The following is a 17,398-nucleotide window of genomic DNA, read 5'->3' as shown; positions in this document are numbered from 1 at the left end:
TGGCAGGCACTCTGAATAAAGAGAGGTGCTGCCTGTTCTGGAGATAGACTGATATTGCGGTCAAATGGACACGTATTGAGGTGTATGCCAGATTGCATCGGTATAGGTGTAAGAGGTAACACATTATGTTCTGGATGGATGCGTCTAGCGGGTTAATGTCATTGTTATTGCAATAAATTACGAACCTTTTCCATTTGGCTGCATAGCAAGCTCTGGTAGTGGGTCTTCTAGCTTCCTTAATGATGTCCATACAGTCAGGTGGCAGGTTTAGGTAGCCAAATTCTAGGACTTCAGGAGCCAGATTGCCAGGTTCAGCTGTTGCGGATCTGGGTGCTGAATCTCTCCATGGTTCTGCGTCAAATGCTCGGGTTTGATCCGCAGCCTTTGATGCGGCACCACGGAAAGTTCGAGAAAGGTGGTTTACCATGGTTGGCGTGCCCATGTTGGAGCAACCAGGACGAGTGTTAGTGAGTGTTGTCTGAGTTTGCGTGCCACCAGCGGTATCAATGGTGCTGGGGGAAAAGCGTACGCAAATCTGCCGGACCAGTTCATCCATATCGCATTGCCCTGCGACTGCGGATGTGGGAACCTGGCGGCAAAGCTTTGGCATTTTGCGTTTTCGTTTGTGGCGAATAGGTCTATCTCTGGATGACCCCATTGTTGGAAGTACGGTTGGAGCACTGACGGGTGTAGCTCCCACTCGTGCATCTGGTGGCTGTGTCTGCTGAGCAGATCCGCCATCTGGTTGTCCTTGCCGGGGAGGTGTTCCGCCATGAGGAATATGTTCCTCTGAATGGCCCACTTCCACATGCTCTGAGCCAGATGAGACAACTGTGGAGAGTGTGTTCCTCCCTGCTTCTGTATGTAGTACATGGCAGTCATGTTGTCCGTCCGGATCAACACGACTTTGTTGCACAAGTGTACTTTGAATGCCTTCATTGCCAGGAAGATTGCCATCAGTTCCAGAAGGTTGATGTGCATCTTCTTTTGCTGTGACGTCCATAGTCCCTGCACTGTGTAATTGAGTACATGAGCTCCCCATCCCTGGAGAGACGCGTCCGCCGTCAGTATTATTTGTGGAACAGGCTCTTGGAACGGTCGGCCCTTGCAAAGGTTTTGTGGATTCCACCAATGCAGAGAGTTGTATGCCCGACCGCTCACCAACACTAGGTCGTTTAGTTGCCCGTGAGCCTGATATCCTCCGTCTGTACGGGTAGGCCTTGCTCGTCACCGGAGCTACTTTCTTCGGCCCCTAAGGCCTCATCGTAGTCTCCTACCTCGGTGTTGGCTTCTTCCCTGTGAAAGAGGTGTTCTTCGATGTCTTCCGATCCGGAATCGTGTTCGGAAGCGGGGCTGGATGGTAGGTTCTCCACGCTTTCCACATCTTCGTCCTCGGCGCTGAAGATGTTGGTTGGGGCCGGTGCCGCTTGCTGCGCTTCAAGTCTCGCTGCTCGTCGATTCCGGAGAGTCTTTTTGGATCGGAATCGGGCACAGGCCATACATGTGGATTCGTCGTGATCCGGTGAAAGGCATTTGTTGCACACCGGGTGGACGTCGACATGGGGATATTTCGCATTGCAAACAGGACACCGCTTGAATGGGGTCCTCGATTCCATCGTCGATGTGGGGTCGATGGTCGGATATGATGCGAAAAAGTTGTTAGCAAACTAGTAAATAACTGTCGATACCGATCGGGAACAGTACCGACGCGAACTAAAGGCCTTTTGGCCTTCAAAAAAGTTTTCCCTAACTTGAGTCAAGATAAGCACATCCGAACCCAATGGCGGAAAAAAACAATCTGAGGATGGAGAGGATGCCCATGCGCACTGTGGTCCAGGGGAGGAGTCACCTATCTCAGGATACTTCGAAGACTCTTCCAGGACAACAACGTGCAAACATCCGGACCCAACACTAGGCGGCGATCTATGCACAGATATGAATTCAGCAGCCCACATGCCTCGAACATGATGTTCACTAATTAAAGTGACCACCTTGTACCATGCCAAGCAACCCTTATGGTGTGGTTGTAAGTCAACCTTTTCGGACCAGCTGCCCTAGTGGTAGCGTAGGCTAAGCAGTCTTTTAGGCTAAACTCGTTTAGGCATGTTAAGCAAGCTGTTTTACCATATGTAACCCCCCTTTATACCAGTGAAAGGACACCACACAGATATATATTCAAAATATATATGTATTTATTACTCAAAGTATCCCCTAGACTCTTTATGAGCACAGGAGCACAAATCGTTAAACAAGAAAGTATCGGGGGCGTGGCTTGCAGCCAAGCAAGATGGCCGCATCCTAGTTGGGCTCCGAGGGTGAGATCGACTCCCCGGACATCCGTACCTTATCCGAACGCTAATCCGGCCCCGGGTTCCCTGAGCGTGTGGCGGAGAGCAAGCGGCGCCGCCTGATCCGACTCCCGAGTCTCTCCGGTGCCTGGAGCGGAGACGACGACTCCCGTGGATTGGAGGCCTACCCTGGCGTGGTGAGCCGGGGCCTCGAGTGGTGAGAGGACCCCGCGTAGAGAACGGCTGGCCGGGATTGGCCTTGAGGCAGGGGCGGAGCTGCTGCGGCCCGGAGCGGACTCTGCGCCCGGGTGGAGGAGCGCTGCCTGGGCAGCGCTGGGGCGAGTCCCCCCTGGGAGGCACTACATCCTGGCCTGGAGATCCCGGGGTTTTGCCCCCGCTTCGGGGCTTGACTGTCGTACCTGCGCTGCAGCGCGAACTCTGCCACCCGCCCCGGGGGCCTGGGAGGTGGCGGCTCCTGCCTTGGATTGACACCGGTGAACCCTCCGGAGCACTCACCGTCGGCCGGGAACCGGCGCGGGGGAATGCATGCAGTGACCCTGCCCTGATTCGGACACAGTCCCGCCTAGGACGCCGCTGCGGACCCTGAGGTGTGCGGCCTGGGGCGGGGGGTGTGCCGGTGCTGCCTGCGCGGACCGCGGCCTGCCCGGGGAGAGTCTGGGAACACCTCCTGGCCTGGGGCTACGGTTCGGCCCCCTGCTGCGGGACTACCGTGTAGGCGCAGACGCACGACCTCTACCGCCTGTCCCGGAGGCCTAGGACACAACCACTATTGCCTTGGACCGTTGCGGTGGGACCTCTGGAGCGCTCCAGACTGGCCCCACATGGCCTTCTTCAGGTCATCAAATGAATTTTGACAGCTTACTGTCCACTGAACCTTTTTGGGCATCTTTTTGGATGTCAGATCATTAAGAGGAGTCACAATGGACCCATAGTTCTTAACAAACTTCCTGTAGTACCCAGTCAAGCCCAAGAAAGCTCGGACTTGAGTCTGGGTGGTGGGAGGAGACCAGTCCTTGATGGATTGTATCTTACTCTCCAGTGGTTGAACTTGGCCTCCACCTACAAGGTGGCCCAAGTGCACAACCTTACTCTGCCCTATCTAGCACTTAGTAGCCTTGATAGTGAGGCCTGCCTTTTGCAGAGCCTCAAGTACCTTCTTCAGGTGGATCAGGTGATCCTCCCAGGTGGAGGTAAAGACAGCAATGTCATCAAGATATGCTGCGCAAAAGTCATCCAACCCAGTAAGGACTTGATTCACCAACTTTTGGAAGGTGGCAGGTGCATTCTTCAGACCAAAGGGCATCACCAAAAATTGGTAGTGCCCTCCTGGGGTTGAAAATGCTGTTTTGGCCTTGGACTCCTCAGCTAACCTGATTTGCCAATAGCCAGCTGTCAAATCAAATGTGCTCAAAAACTTAGCAGAAGCCAGTTTATCTATGAGCTCATCTGCCCTTGGAATAGGATGTGCGTCTGTCCTAGTGACAGCATTGAGTCCTCTGTAATCCACACAGAACCTCATCTCTCTCTTGCCATCTTTGGTGTGAAGTTTGGGGACCAGAACCACTGGGCTAGCCCAGGGGCTCTCTGAGGGCTTAATGACACCCAGTTCCAGCATTTTGTGTACCTCAGCCTTTATAAAGTCCCTGACATGGTCAGGTTGTCTGTAAAGTTTGTTCTTCACAGGAAGACTGTCACCGGTGTCCACCACATGGGTACACCAGTCAGTTTGACTAGGTATCAGTGAGAACATATGCTGAAATGATTGTAGAACTTGTCTACATTCAATTTGCTGATGCTCAGTGAGGTTGCCTCCAAGGGTCACTCCTTCAACTGAACCATCTTCAGGGTTCTGAGACAACAGGTCTGGGAGAGGGTCACTCTCTTCCTCCTGTCCCTCATCTGTAGCCATGAGCAAGCCCATGTCTGCCCTGTCAACATATGCTTTTAACCTGTTAACATGGAGTACCCTGTGGGGACTCCTGGGAGTGCCTAGGTCCACCAAGTAGGTAACCTCTTCCTTCTTTTCCAGGATTGTATGGGGTCCAGACCATTTGTCTTGGAGTGCTGCTGGGGCCACTGGCTCCAACACCCATACCTTCTGTCCTGGCTGAAACTCAACCAAGACAGCCTTTTGGTCATGCCAAGCTTTCTGTAAGGCCTGGCTTGCCTCAAGGTTTTTAGATGCCTTCTCCATGTACTCAGCCATCCGGGAGCGGAGACCAAGTACATAGTCCACTAGGTCTTGCTTAGGTTTTTTGAGAGGTAACTCCCATCCTTCCCTCACCAGACATAGGGGGCCTCTTACAGGGTGCCCAAATAACAATTCAAAGGGGCTGTAGCCAACTCCTTTTTATGGGACCTCTCTGTAAGCAAACAGAAGGCAGGGTAGAAGGATGTCCCATCTTCGCCTGAGCTTTTCAGGTAATCCTTTGATCATACCCTTTAGGGTCTTGTTGAATCTCTCAACAAGCCCATTGCATTGTGGGTGATAAGGAGTGGTGAACTTGTAGTTGACACCACATTCCTTCCACATAGCTGTCAAGTATCCTGACATGAAGTTGGTACCTCTGTCAGAAACCACCTCCTTAGGAAACCCAACTCTGGAGAAGACTCCCAGTAAGGCCCTGGCCACAACAGGAGCTGTTGTGGTCCTAAGGGGAATTGCCTCTGGATACCTGGTGGCATGATCCACTACCACCAGTATAAATCTGTGCCCAGATGCAGTAGGGGGGTCCATGGGACCCACAATATCAATCCCCACTCTTTCAAAGGGAACCCCCACCACAGGTAGTGGTATTAGGGGGGCCTTTGTTGTGCCACCTGATTTGCCACTGGCTTGGCAGGTCACACAGGAGCGACAAAACTCCTTGGTATCTTCATTCATGTGAGGCCAGTGAAAGTGAGGGACAAGCCTGTCCCAAGTCTTGTTCTGGCCTAAGTGTCCTGCTAGAGGAATATCATGGGCCAAGGTAAGAAGGAAGCCCCTAAATTGCAGAGGTATAACCAACCTCCTGGTTGCACCAGGTTTTGGGTCTCTAGCCTCTGAATAAAGGAGCCCATCATCCCAATACACTTTATGGGTACCTTGAGCATTCCCAGCAGCCTCAGCAGCAGCCAGCTGTCTGAGGGGTTCAAGAGATGGACAGGATAACTGGGCCTGCCCCAAGTCAGCCCTAGAAGGTCCCCCTGTCCCTAGAAACTCAACCTTGGTCAGGTTCAAGCTCTTCAGGGACAGTTCCTTCAAGGTTCTCTAGATCATCCTCCTGGGAGGACTGATCATCACTTGTAGGCAGGGGAAAAGGCACAGCCTTAACCCTCCTGTTCTTCTTCTTGGAAGGTGCTTGGTCCATTGTTCCAGGATCCAAGACCTGTGGTTCAGTAAGGCACTTTTTGGCCTGTGACCTGGTCACAGCAAGGACATGTGGTGATATACCTAACATCTCTGCATGTGTCCTGTACTCCACTTCTGACCATAGAGAACTCTCTAGGTCATTGCCCAACAAACATTCTACTGGGAGGTCTGCACTAACCACAACCCTTTTGAGGCCAGTTACCCCTCCCCATGAGAAGTTAACAACTGCCACACTATGTGAAGTAGTGGCATTGCTGGCATTGGTCACCAGGTAATTCTCACCTGGTATGTACTGTCCAGGATCCACAAAGCCTGGTGTCACCATAGTGACACTGGCACATGTGTCCCTGTAGGCTTGAGCCACTTTTGTATTTATCAATGGAGTCTGTCTGTACTTGCCCAGATTACTGGGGCTCACAGTCAGGGACAAATCCATGTCCCCATCACAGATCAAGACTGCCTGTGTAAGGGTTCTGTCTAGGTTAGAATCTCCTCCAGTTCCCATAGTGATTCCCACTACACCCTTTGTCTGGGGAACAACACTGCTAACAGTAGTACTGGGAGCAGGTGCCTTAGGGGCAACAGTGTTGGGGGCTCCACCCTTCTTACAATCACTAGTCCAGTGAGTTGTATTCTTGCAAGACTTGCACCAGGGTTTCTTTGGACCTTCTTTCTTCTTACCTTTTGATTGTTGGGAGCCACCCTCATTAGTACTAGTTTGGGGCCCTGTTGAAGACTTCTGGTCTTTGGATTTCTGGTCATTACCCTTTTGGTCTGTTTTCTTCTGATCACCCCCTTGGCCCTGGTTCTGGTTCTTTTGCTTAAACCTGGTTCTGACCCATTTGTCTGCCTTCTTTCCCAATTCTTGGGGAGAGGTCAGATCCGAGTCAACCAAGTGTTGATGCAGTTGCTGGTTTTGACAGTTATTTTAAATCTGTTCTCTCATCATCAAATTGTACAATCCTGTATAATCTGAAACCTTACTTCCCAGCAACCAACCCTCCAAAGCCTTAGTGGCACATTCAACATATTCAGACCAGTTCTGAGTCTGTGCCTTCTGGGTATCTCTGAACATTAACCTGTACTGTTCAGTGGTTAAGCCTAACCCATCAACCAGGACACTCTTCAGGGCTCTGTAGTTTCTGACATCCTCCTCTCTAACAGTGAGGAGTCTATCTCTGCCTCTACCTTCAAAGGAGAGCTATAAGATTGCTGCCCACTGGTCCTCAGGAACCTGCTGCACTTTGCAGGCTCTCTCAAGAGCGGTCATCCACTTGTGGATATCATCCCCACTTTTGTAGGGGGGCACAACCTTGGACAGGTTCCTATTATCAAAGACCCTATCTTTGTCCTTAGGGACAATGCTGCCACCAGTGGGTATAGACCCACTCTCTCTAGGTTGCCTAGCCTTGCTCAGTTTCTCTTCCATCAGGGCTACTTCTAGCTCCTGTTTCCTGATCCTCAGCTGGGCTTCCTGCATTCTGGCCTCATGCTCCCTCCTCTGAGGGCTGGTCATCCTTATTCTGGACTGACCCTGAGAGCCTCTAGAGGCATGAGAGGCATTAGAGTCACCTGAGTGATTCCTCTGTCTCCCAAACCCCTGGTTAAGTCCACTGGGGAGATTCAATGGGGGGAACCCATTGTCATTCCCAAATAGTCTTAAGTTAGCTGGGCCAGGTATAGCACCTGGCACTGGGCTATTTCTCCCATCAGAATTACTGCTACTATCAGACTCATCCCCCTTGTCATTCTCGTCCCTATGCTGATCCTCATCATCTGTAGTCTGATTCTCAACTAAGGGGCGACTGTTAGGAAGGGGTGCTTCAGTAGCATCTTCAGAAGGGGGGCCTCCTGTTCCAGTCCCTAAGGGGCCTAACTGGGAGGCTTTCTTGAGAGCTCTCTGATCTTCATCAGTTTGCAAGAGTTCTGAGTTCAGCAGAGGTAGGGTTCCTGGGCTGTTTAAGGCCCCTGATATTTGCCAACTGCCTGAGCTCATTTTGGTTTAGGGTAGCAAAGATGGATGGTGCCCTCTGGGGGTCACTCTCGACAGAGATGGGTACATTGGACCCCTCTGCCCCAGCCATTGCTCTTAAGTGTGGGTGGATGTGTTGCAACTACCTACACTTGGGTTTTCCTACTAAACCTATCTAGTAGTTGTAGTCAGGGTGTGCTACTCCCTTTGCTCTACAACAACTAAGCTCAGTAGAACTTAAGTATATAACGAACTTGTTTTATATGTACCTAAAGGTACCTGTATGATCTTTCAATTGGTAACAAAGAGATTACAGAGGTAAAACAACAGCAAGCTCAAATCCAACCGCTGCTCACCAATGTGAGAAGTTGGCCTGGTATATGATGTTCACTAGTTAAAGTGACCACCTTGTACCATGCCAAGCAACCCTTATGGTGTGGTTGTAAGTCAACCTTTTCGGACCAGCTGCCCTAGTGGTGGCGTAGGCTAAGCAGTCTTTTAGGCTAAAGTCGTTTAGGCATGTTAAGCAACCTGTTTTACCATATGTAACCCCCCTTTATACCAATGAAAGGACACCACAGAGATATATATTCAAAATATATATGTATTTATTACTCAAAGTATCCCCTACTCTCTTTATGAGCACAGGAGCACAAATCGCTAAACAAGAAAGTATCACAATATACAGAAGTTCCACTTTAGATGGCTAGGTCCTGGTGGCCGCTCAAACCATATACTAAAATAGTGGTATAAGTACCACGAACAGGAAAGGGAAAAGGCCTAGGGCCTCTAGAATCGCTGGGCCTACAAGGAGCTAACTTTAGTTAGTGACCAGGAGGTCCACGGGCCGCGTGTGCAGTGAGGAAAGTTGCACGCGGGCGCCCATAGGTTTTCAATGGGTGCGTAAATGTTCAAAAGTTACTGCTAGAAGGGTCTTCTGGTTGGACTACAAATTCAAGACTTCAAACCTAGACACTAGAGATGTTACTCTACACTTGTGCACCGGAGTGCCAGCTTTACCTCACCCACAGCAAGCGGGTGCATAGGGCTCGAAGTGCGTCGGGTTTCGTCTACCTGTTCAATGGAGCCTGATGACAAAGATGCTGCAGGCGGTCGGTCCAGAAGAGATGCGGTGGATCCAAGGATGGATCGGAAGTGTAGAAGACCTGTAAGCAGAGGGGACAGTGTTCACAGTCACTAGTCAGTGACCGGCGTGGCACCAGGTAGGTACCAGGCGATGTCGGGTGCAAACAGGTGAAGAGGTGTAGCTTGTCTCTGCAGCCACGTGGTCCCTGAAGGTCGACGACGTCCAGGAGTCGGTTCACGAGCTGTCCCGCGCAGGCTCTCGCTGTCGGCGGTGTCGGCGACTCAGAAGAAGCAAACAAGCCTTGTCAAAAGCAGGAGTCGCAGGAATCGAAGAAAGCGGTTAGCTCTGACCAGCAAGGTCAGAGGGGCTGCTCCTTTGGAGGGAAGCAGGGGCCAGTCTGGAGCAACCAGACCAGCGTCGTAGTTTTTCAAGATGGTCGCCAAGATGGCCACTAGTCAACGGACCAGTAACCGGTTAGGCGCGTCGAGTCGCGAAGTGCAGAGGGGCCCCACGCAGATCGTGCAGATGCTGGAGGGCTCACCTTTGATGCAGATGCTGCTCGGATGTTGGGCTTCTCAGGACCCAAAGCACAACTCTGAGGGAGGCTCTGTTGTCACGCTTTCAGCTTAGTCGAGTGTCTTCCAAGGTGGCTGGCTCCACGTGTCTCGGTGCTTCCACGGGTTCCTTCTTTTCAGGGACTGTGGATCGGGCAGTGAGAGGTCTGGAGGTCCAGTCCTGGTCGGTCTCTGGGCTCCGGCGGGAGGTGGCGGCAAAGCAGACGTCGATTTGCTAGATGGTGCTTGCGTTAGCAAGATGGTCACTCCCTGACCATAGGGGAGATTTCCTTCAGTCTTCTGTGCAGCAGAAAGTCGAAGTTCCCGTCTTCTTCTTAGTTTCAAGTTGATTCCAGGATGTCTGAAGTCTTAGGACACAGCTCCTACCTTTAAGCGGATTCTAGGGGCCGGACTACCTGCTAGGTCCCTCCCTAAGGGTGGGACCAGGAAGGGGGGTGGTTACAACCCCAATCCTTTGTCCAGCTCGCCCCAGGTCCGGGGCTGGTGTGCCCCAGGACCGGTTTGAACTGGCATATGCACCGAGGCTCCTTGTGAGCCTCAGGCATGTCTGTTTCTTTTCAAGCTCTACCTGATCAATACACAAAATCCTGTCTGGGGTGGTGCTCGCACCTCCCCTGGCAGGAAACCCTTTGTCCACGTCTCCCAAGCTGGAAGGACTCCCAGCAGCAGGAGGGCAGACTTGTGTCTGTGGTGGCAGCATCCATTTTGTGGAGCTGAGGCTATGTCTGATTTTACCCGGGTTTCAGGTTCTGTACATGTCGTGTCCCTCTAGGAGGGTGGAATGCTAACCCCGTCGCCAGAATTGGCGAGGGGTTAGTATTCCAATTCGTATGACCCCTTACTCGACATGTTTTGATAAAGCCAAACCAAAGATAGCATTTAACCGCGAGGTTCATAATGCACTTAAGAGTATATGGTATGGCGATATCGGGAAACGGTAGAAGGAAGTTGTTCCGACTACTGCAGACAGGCTCAGCTCATGCCAGAGCACCATCTCACATGAAACCAAGCACTCTGCCTTCAGGATTGTTAAGGCCTGCCATAGGAGTGACTTATAGGTTAACATGTGTCCCATTTAAGGTTAGGTATAGGTATACTACACCTAAGTAAGAGGTGGATACACCAACTTACCCCAGCTGAGTGATCAGCCAGTTGTGTCAAATTGCTAGGCCAGGCCAGGGGTGGCACAATACATGCTTCAGCCCCTGGTAGGCCTTAGATACACCAATGCCCTGGGTACCTAGTGTACACTGGTACAGGGGCTCACAGGGTGATCCAGTTCCAATGGGTTATGCACCTAAAGTGCATAGTGTCAATTTAGCAGAGAGAACAGCAGGCTGGGGGTCTGATTAGTAGGCCCACAGCCTCAATATGTCAAAAACCAGTGAAGCAAAAAGCAAAAATTTGGGGTGACCATAGGATAGCAGACCCTACTCTCCTACAGGTATGTTTAGACTTTTTATGGCCTTTCAAGGCGGCTCTGGTGAGACTTTCCTTAGATCAGTCTCTCTTGACTAAAGTTGAAGTCTGTGAGGGCTGATCACTTTCTTCCTCAGATAAAGGACAAGCATTAGTTTTTAGCTTTTGGAGCCACAGTAAAAGTCTACCTTCTCTGTCTTTTAAGGTCTTCTAAGAAAATGTGCAACAGATTTTGCGGTCTCTCACCTTATGTTCGGGATAGAGGCAATATATATGCTTTCCTTACGTGGATCATCCGAATGGAGCCTCTTTTCCCCTCAAGTGTCACAGGATCTGAATAATACTTTTTTGGTGGGTTGGGACATGCTGTCCAGTCGGAATATGTAGGTAGTCCAATTAAGTAATCGTCTGGAAGAAAATTCTTCTGAAGAGCGGAGAGAAAAATAGTAGAATGAACAGAAATCAAGGAGACTCCCATCACATGGCGTGTAGGGGGGTGCTGTCACCTAATGGGCTAAAGTTTGCAAGTTTAGTCTTTTTTTTAAAAAGGACATAGATAGGCTATAAAACCTATTGGTCATTGCCATTCTATCTAGACGGGTAATAATTCAAGCAGGTGATTCTATGAAATATCCAATACTAGAGAACGTTGAGCATCAACAAGGTGAAGCCACTGCCCTCCAAGAGACAACAAGCTCAACTACACAACAGGACATGCGCCCAACACAGCTCCAATATGCCTTTAACCGACTATTATAGTAGACACTAGAACAGACTACCACCGACCACCTTACTTACATAATTCTGTCAATCAATGAATCAACATGCTGATGGTCTTACAGACACGGACGGTTCGGCTGAAGGCTGGAGTCCAGCTCAAGGGCCTAAGGAGGGATGGGACCAGAGGGCGAACACCGAGGTCAATATTCCCCGAGCCAGAGATCTGCGCTTTTAACAACCAAACAACCAGTCTGACGTGAGTTTAGAGTAGACCAGCTGCTTTCCTTCCTTCGCCTCCAGCATGGACCTCTGAAAGGCCAATGCCGCAAGCCGTCCGCCTCCAGCCATCGCAGAATGTGTGCATTAAAATCACCAATGTGTAGCTGGAGGCGATGAGAGTGAAAGGGAGCAGCTGACATTAAAGAGAGTGGCGAGAGTGCAGGCCCCTGGAGACAAATGCCTTGGAGTGCAAGAGGGCAGAAGCCCATCGAGCAGAGCGATAAGGGAGACCACAAGAAGTTAGCTACTCAGTCAGTAGCAGCCAATGGTGAATGCCCAAGCAGTCCAGCAGGCACCAGGCCATGTGTCAGGCACACGTAGTAACTGGCCCAGCATAGCCTTAAAGCTCAAAGAAGTGACAATCTAAAGAATGTGGGGGCGCACTGAACATGAAGATAAGGTGTCCAGCCTCTGCTTTCGTCAAGTTGTACAGGTGGTGAAGCTTGCGGTGAAGCCTGGGGTGAAGCTTGCAGTGAAGCCTGCGGTGAAGCCTGGGGTGAAGCTTGCGATGAAGTCTGAATTGAAGCCTGCGGTGAACTCTGCGGTGAACTCTGCGGTGAAGCCTGCGGTGAAGCCTGCGGTGAAGCCTGAATTGAAGCCTGCAGTGAAGCTTGTGATGAAGCCTGCGGTGAACTCTGCGGTGAACTCTGCGGTGAAGCCTGTGGTGAAGCCTGCGGTGCAGCTTGCTGTGAACCCTGCGGTGAAGCTTGCGGTGTCGCTTGCTGTGAAGTCTGCGCTGACGCCTTCGGTGCAGCTTGCTGTGAAGTCTGCAGTGAAGCTTGCGTTGAAGCTTGCATTGAAGCCTGCGGTGAAGGCTGCGGTGAAGCTTGCGGTGAAGCCTGCGGTGAAGCCTGCGGTGAACCTTGCGGTGAAGCTTGAATTGAAGTCTGTGGTGAAGCCTGCGGTGAAGCTTGCATTGAAGCCTGCGGTGAAGCTTGCATTGAAGCCTGCGGTGCAGCTTGCAGTCAGCTTGCGGTGAAGCTTGCAGTCAGCTTGCGGTGAAGCTTGCAGTCAGCTTGCGGTGAAGCTTGCAGTCAGCTTGCGGTGAAGTCTGCAGTGAAGCTTGCGGTGAAGTCTGTAGTGAAGCTTGCGGTGAAGTCTGCAGTGAAGCTTGCGGTGAAGCCTGCAGTGAAGCCTGCAGTGAAGCCTGCAGTGAAGCCTGCAGTGAAGCCTGCGGTGAAGCCTGCGGTGAAGCTTGCATTGAAGCTTGCGGTGAAGCTTGCGGTGAAGCCTGCGGTGAAGCCTGCAGTGAAGCTTGCTTGAAGCCTGCCGTGAAGCTTGCATTGAAGCCTGTGGTGAAGCCTGCGGTGCAGCCTGCGGTGAAGCCTGGGGTGCAGCCTGCGGTGAAGCCTGGGGTGAAGCTTGCGATGAAGTCTGAATTGAAGCCTGCGGTGAACTCTGCGGTGAAGTCTGCGGTGAAGTCTGCGGTGAAGTCTGCGGTGAAGCCTGCGGTGAAGCCTGCGGTGCAGCCTGCTGTGAACCCTGCGGTGAAGCTTGCAGTGTCGCTTGCTGTGAAGTCTGCGCTGACGCCTTCGGTGCAGCTTGCGGTGAAGTCTGCAGTGAAGCTTGCGTTGAAGCCTGCGGTGAAGCTTGCTGTGAACCTTGCGGTGAAGCTTGCAGTGAACCTTGCGGTGAAGCTTGAATTGAAGTCTGTGGTGAAGCCTGCGGTGAAGCTTGCATTGAAGCCTGCGGTGCAGCTTGCAGTCAGCTTGCGGTGCAGCTTGCAGTCAGCTTGCGGTGAAGCTTGCAGTCAGCTTGCGGTGAAGCTTGCAGTCAGCTTGCGGTGAAGCTTGCAGTCAGCTTGCGGTGAAGCTTGCAGTCAGCTTGCGGTGAAGCTTGCAGTCAGCTTGCGGTGAAGTCTGCAGTGAAGCTTGTGGTGAAGTCTGCAGTGAAGCTTGCGGTGAAGTCTGCAGTGAAGCTTGCGGTGAAGTCTGCAGTGAAGCTTGCGGTGAAGCCTGCGGTGAAGCCTGCGGTGAAGCCTGCGGTGAAGCTTGTATTGAAGCTTGCCGTGCAGCCTGCGGTGAAGCTTGCGGTGGAGCCTGCGGTGGAGCCTGCGGTGAAGCTTGCAGTGAAGCTTGCGGTGAAGCACGCGGCTCAGCTTGCAGTGAAGCCTGCGGTGCAGCTTACGGTGAAGCCTACAGTGAAGCCTGCGGTGAAGCACGCGGGAAGCTCACATCTCATCTCACTATCAGCACACAGCACACCTCAGGATGTGGACTCTCAGCAAACACTAAGCCTCCCATGCAAACCCCACCACATACTACAAGGAGAAGAGGTCTTACGTTGACTCCAAAGTCTGGCGAGGTGGCGCTCCATACGGCCCCGATGCTCGCCGCCGCCAGCATGGCCTCCAGGGTGTGAATACTGTTCGGCATGTACCCTGGAAGAAGCAGAGAAAGAGTGAGTACCTTACAGGAATCCCCCCGCAGGCCGGAGGGTCGAGGGGCCGTGGGCCTCACTGTGCACGAGTGCTCTCCCAACAGAAGCCCACTCCACCTGGAACCTGCTTATACAATTTAAGACACATGGGAATGACATTCATGGCAGAAAAGAAACAGTATTTAAAGGATAACAATGCCTGGATAAACATAGAAGAAAAAGAAAGTCACAGAAAGCAAAACCAAGCAATGACAGATGCTTCTATCACAGCAGCACCCTGGGGTGGACGAGCGCTGGAAAACTCCCCTGTGGGCTGAGGCTGATGGGCACTGAGGAGGCCAGTGTGTTGAGGGGCAACCACACTGCCCTCGTGCAGCGCCCCAAGCTGCAGTGACCAGAACAGGACCAGGATGAGGTCCACTGTGGAGGGCCCTGGGAGGGGGAGTGAAATCGGAGACCCCCGTTCTGGGGTGTGGGAGTCTTCTTAAGTCTCAAAGTGTCAGTGCTGTGGCCCCAAAGCCGCCCTGGCACACTTCAGACTCGGTCATCACCGGGCAGGTGCAGACTCAGCCTCGGTATGTGAGCAGCATTCACTTATCCGGGGCACCATGCTAGAGACTATCTGAGCCATGCAGCAGTACACTAGCTGGCCACGCGGTGGCAGCATCCGACCATACATTCGCAGCGTGTTTGGGCAGCAGAGCAAGGGAAAGTGATGATAAAAATGGCTACAGGGTCCGCAATGACCCTTTATTAATGCGTCCCTGGAAAAGGAATAAACACAGGGAACTCCCGGAACCCACCACATATACCAGCAGGTCGCGTCTGCTGCCCTCACTACCTTGAGTCATCACTGTGGTGTTTAGTATACCCCCCTTTACATATGAAAACATTCCGGAGCGCCCCCCTACCCCCCAGAGAGGAGGTGGTAGCCGCAGAAGTTTTCCCAATGATGACGTATGCCACCTCTGATGGGTGAGAAAATCCGTCCTTTTAAAAGGGAGACCCCCCTCTGTTCACGCACTGCCCCCTCTGCTCACGCACTGCCCCCTCTGCTCACGCACTGCCCCCTCTGCGCGCGCACACACACACACACACACACGCACGCACAGGCCCCTCTGCACATACACACTGTCCCCTCTGCACACACACACACACTGTCCCCTCTGCACACACACACACACACACACACACACACTGTCCCCTCTGCACACACTTCCATTCACAGTGCAGCTAATGGTTATCATGGTGGGCAGTAATATCTACCCAAACGTGCAGCAAATGAGTGAAGCAAGTGAGATAAACGTGTTCTTGTGGTTGGAGGGCGGGGCTGGACACCCAATATATACATTTTAAAGATGGGGTAAAATGGTGCATTTTAGATCACTATGTCCGCATACATTTTCTAGAACGCCGTAGGCTATGAGAGGACAAGCAGGAATACCGCAGTACTTTCGTGGTCTGCCCCCCTGGAGAAGCCCCCATTAAAAAAGAACCTCCCAGGGGGGGGGGGGGCAAACATGCCAGGAATTACATCCACCGTGAAAGGGGCTGAGGATTGCCACGGACGCCCCTCTATGCCATGGCAAGCATGCTGTGAGGGGTGCCCCCCTCCCTTATGCCACAGACGCCCCCGTTATGTCAAGTATGATCAAGAAAGGGAGGGAGATATCTCCTCCCCCTGTCTCCTGGTCCTGCTGTGCAACGGCAGGTCTAGGAGGGAGATATCTCCTCACCCTGCTGTGCAGGTCTAGGAGGGAGATATCTCCTCACCCTGCTGTGCTGGTCTAGGATGGAGATATCTCCTCACCCTGCTGTGCACAGGCAGGTCAAGGAGGGAGATATCTCCCGGTCCTGCTGTGTACAGGTAGGTCTAGGATGGAGATTTCTCCTCACCCTGCTGTGCACAGGCAGGTCTAGGATGGAGATATCTCCTCACCCTGCTGTGCACAGGCAGGTCTAGGATGGAGACATCTCCTCAGCCTGCTGTGCAGGTCTAGGATGGAGATATCTCCTCACCCTGCTGTGTACAGGCAGGTCTAGGATGGAGATATCTTCATCCTAGAACTGCACAGCAGGGTGAGGAGATATCTCCATCCTAGACCTGCCTGTGCACAGCAGGGTGAGGAGATATCTCCATCCTAGACCTGCACAGCAGGGTGAGGATATATCTCCTCACCCTGCTGTGCACAGGCAGGTCTAGGATGGAGATATCTCCTCACCCTGCTGTGCACAGGCAGGTCTAGGATGGAGATATCTCCTCGCCCTGCTGTGCACCGGCAGGTCTAGGAGGGAGCTATCTCCTTGCCCTGCTGTGCACCGGCAGGTCTAGGAGGGGGAGGGAGATATCTCCTCCCCCTGCTGTGCACCGGCAGGTCTAGGATGGAAGTATCTCCCGGTCCTGCTGTGCAGGTCTAGGATGGAGATATCTCCTCACCCTGCTGTGCACGTGCAGGTCTGGGATGGAGATATCTCCTCACCCTGCTGTGCACAGGCAGGTCTAGGATGGCGATATCTCCTCGCCCTGCTGTGTACAGGTAGGTCTAGGATGGAGATATCTCCTCACCCTGCTGTGCACAGGCAGGTCAGGGAGGAAGATATCTCCTGGTCCTGCTGTGCACAGGCAGGTCTAGGATGGAGATATCTCCTCCCCCTGCTGTGCACCGGCAGGTCTAGGGGGGAGATATCTCCTCGCCATGCGGTGCACCGGCAGGTCAGGGAGGGAGATATATCCTGGTCCTGCTGTGCACAGGCAGGCCAGTGAGGGAGATATCTCCTGGTCTTGCTGTGCACAGGCTGGCCTAGGAGGGAGATATCTCCTCGCCCTGCTGTGCACCGGCAGGTCTGACCCTGCTTTGTACACGGACCTCAGGCTGATGCCAAGTCTTGGGACGGCCGTCCCGCCCTGATCCTGCTTTGCCCTGTTGGCACTGCCCTCCCCTCCCTCTCTGTGCAAGGCCCTGTTGGCACTGCCCTCCCTCCCTGTGCAAGGTCCTGTTGGCACTGCCCTCCCTGTGCACACATTTGTGAGGCCGGAAACCACGGCCTCCGCCCCCGGACTCACCCGCCACGTCCGCCCCCTCCTCTGGTCCCTCAGCTGATCGCAGCGCCGCCTGGACACATCGGCGGCTTCGATCAGCTGTGGGCAGATCCCGGGACGCGGCGGAGGGGCAAGAACTGCTCACAGTGTGGTGACGTTGTGGCGATCTCTCTCTGCCTGACTGGTGCCTGGGATGGAGGACTCCTGACTGGTGGCTGGATGGTGTCCGAATGGTGGCTGGTGGCTGACTGGTGCATGGATGGATG

At 52.8% G+C, this 17,398-nt stretch overlaps 1 protein-coding gene across 1 annotated transcript in view; it reads right to left on the bottom strand.

Moving 5' to 3' along the window:
* Window positions 1-17,398, bottom strand: part of AACS (acetoacetyl-CoA synthetase) — a 223,106-nt gene that overhangs the window by 127,186 nt on the left and 78,522 nt on the right. The window contains exon 5 of the mRNA XM_085635188.1: window positions 13,996-14,093. Within this exon, the coding sequence (XP_085491314.1) occupies window positions 13,996-14,093 (98 nt within the window). The remainder of the gene's footprint in view (window positions 1-13,995; window positions 14,094-17,398) is intronic.

The sequence above is a fragment of the Triturus cristatus genome, chromosome 11, assembly GCF_964204655.1.
Source record: "Triturus cristatus chromosome 11, aTriCri1.1, whole genome shotgun sequence".
NCBI lineage: Eukaryota > Metazoa > Chordata > Amphibia > Caudata > Salamandridae > Triturus > Triturus cristatus.
The sequence above is the reverse complement of the archived record's forward strand: the minus strand, read 5'-3'. Positions and strand labels throughout refer to the sequence as shown.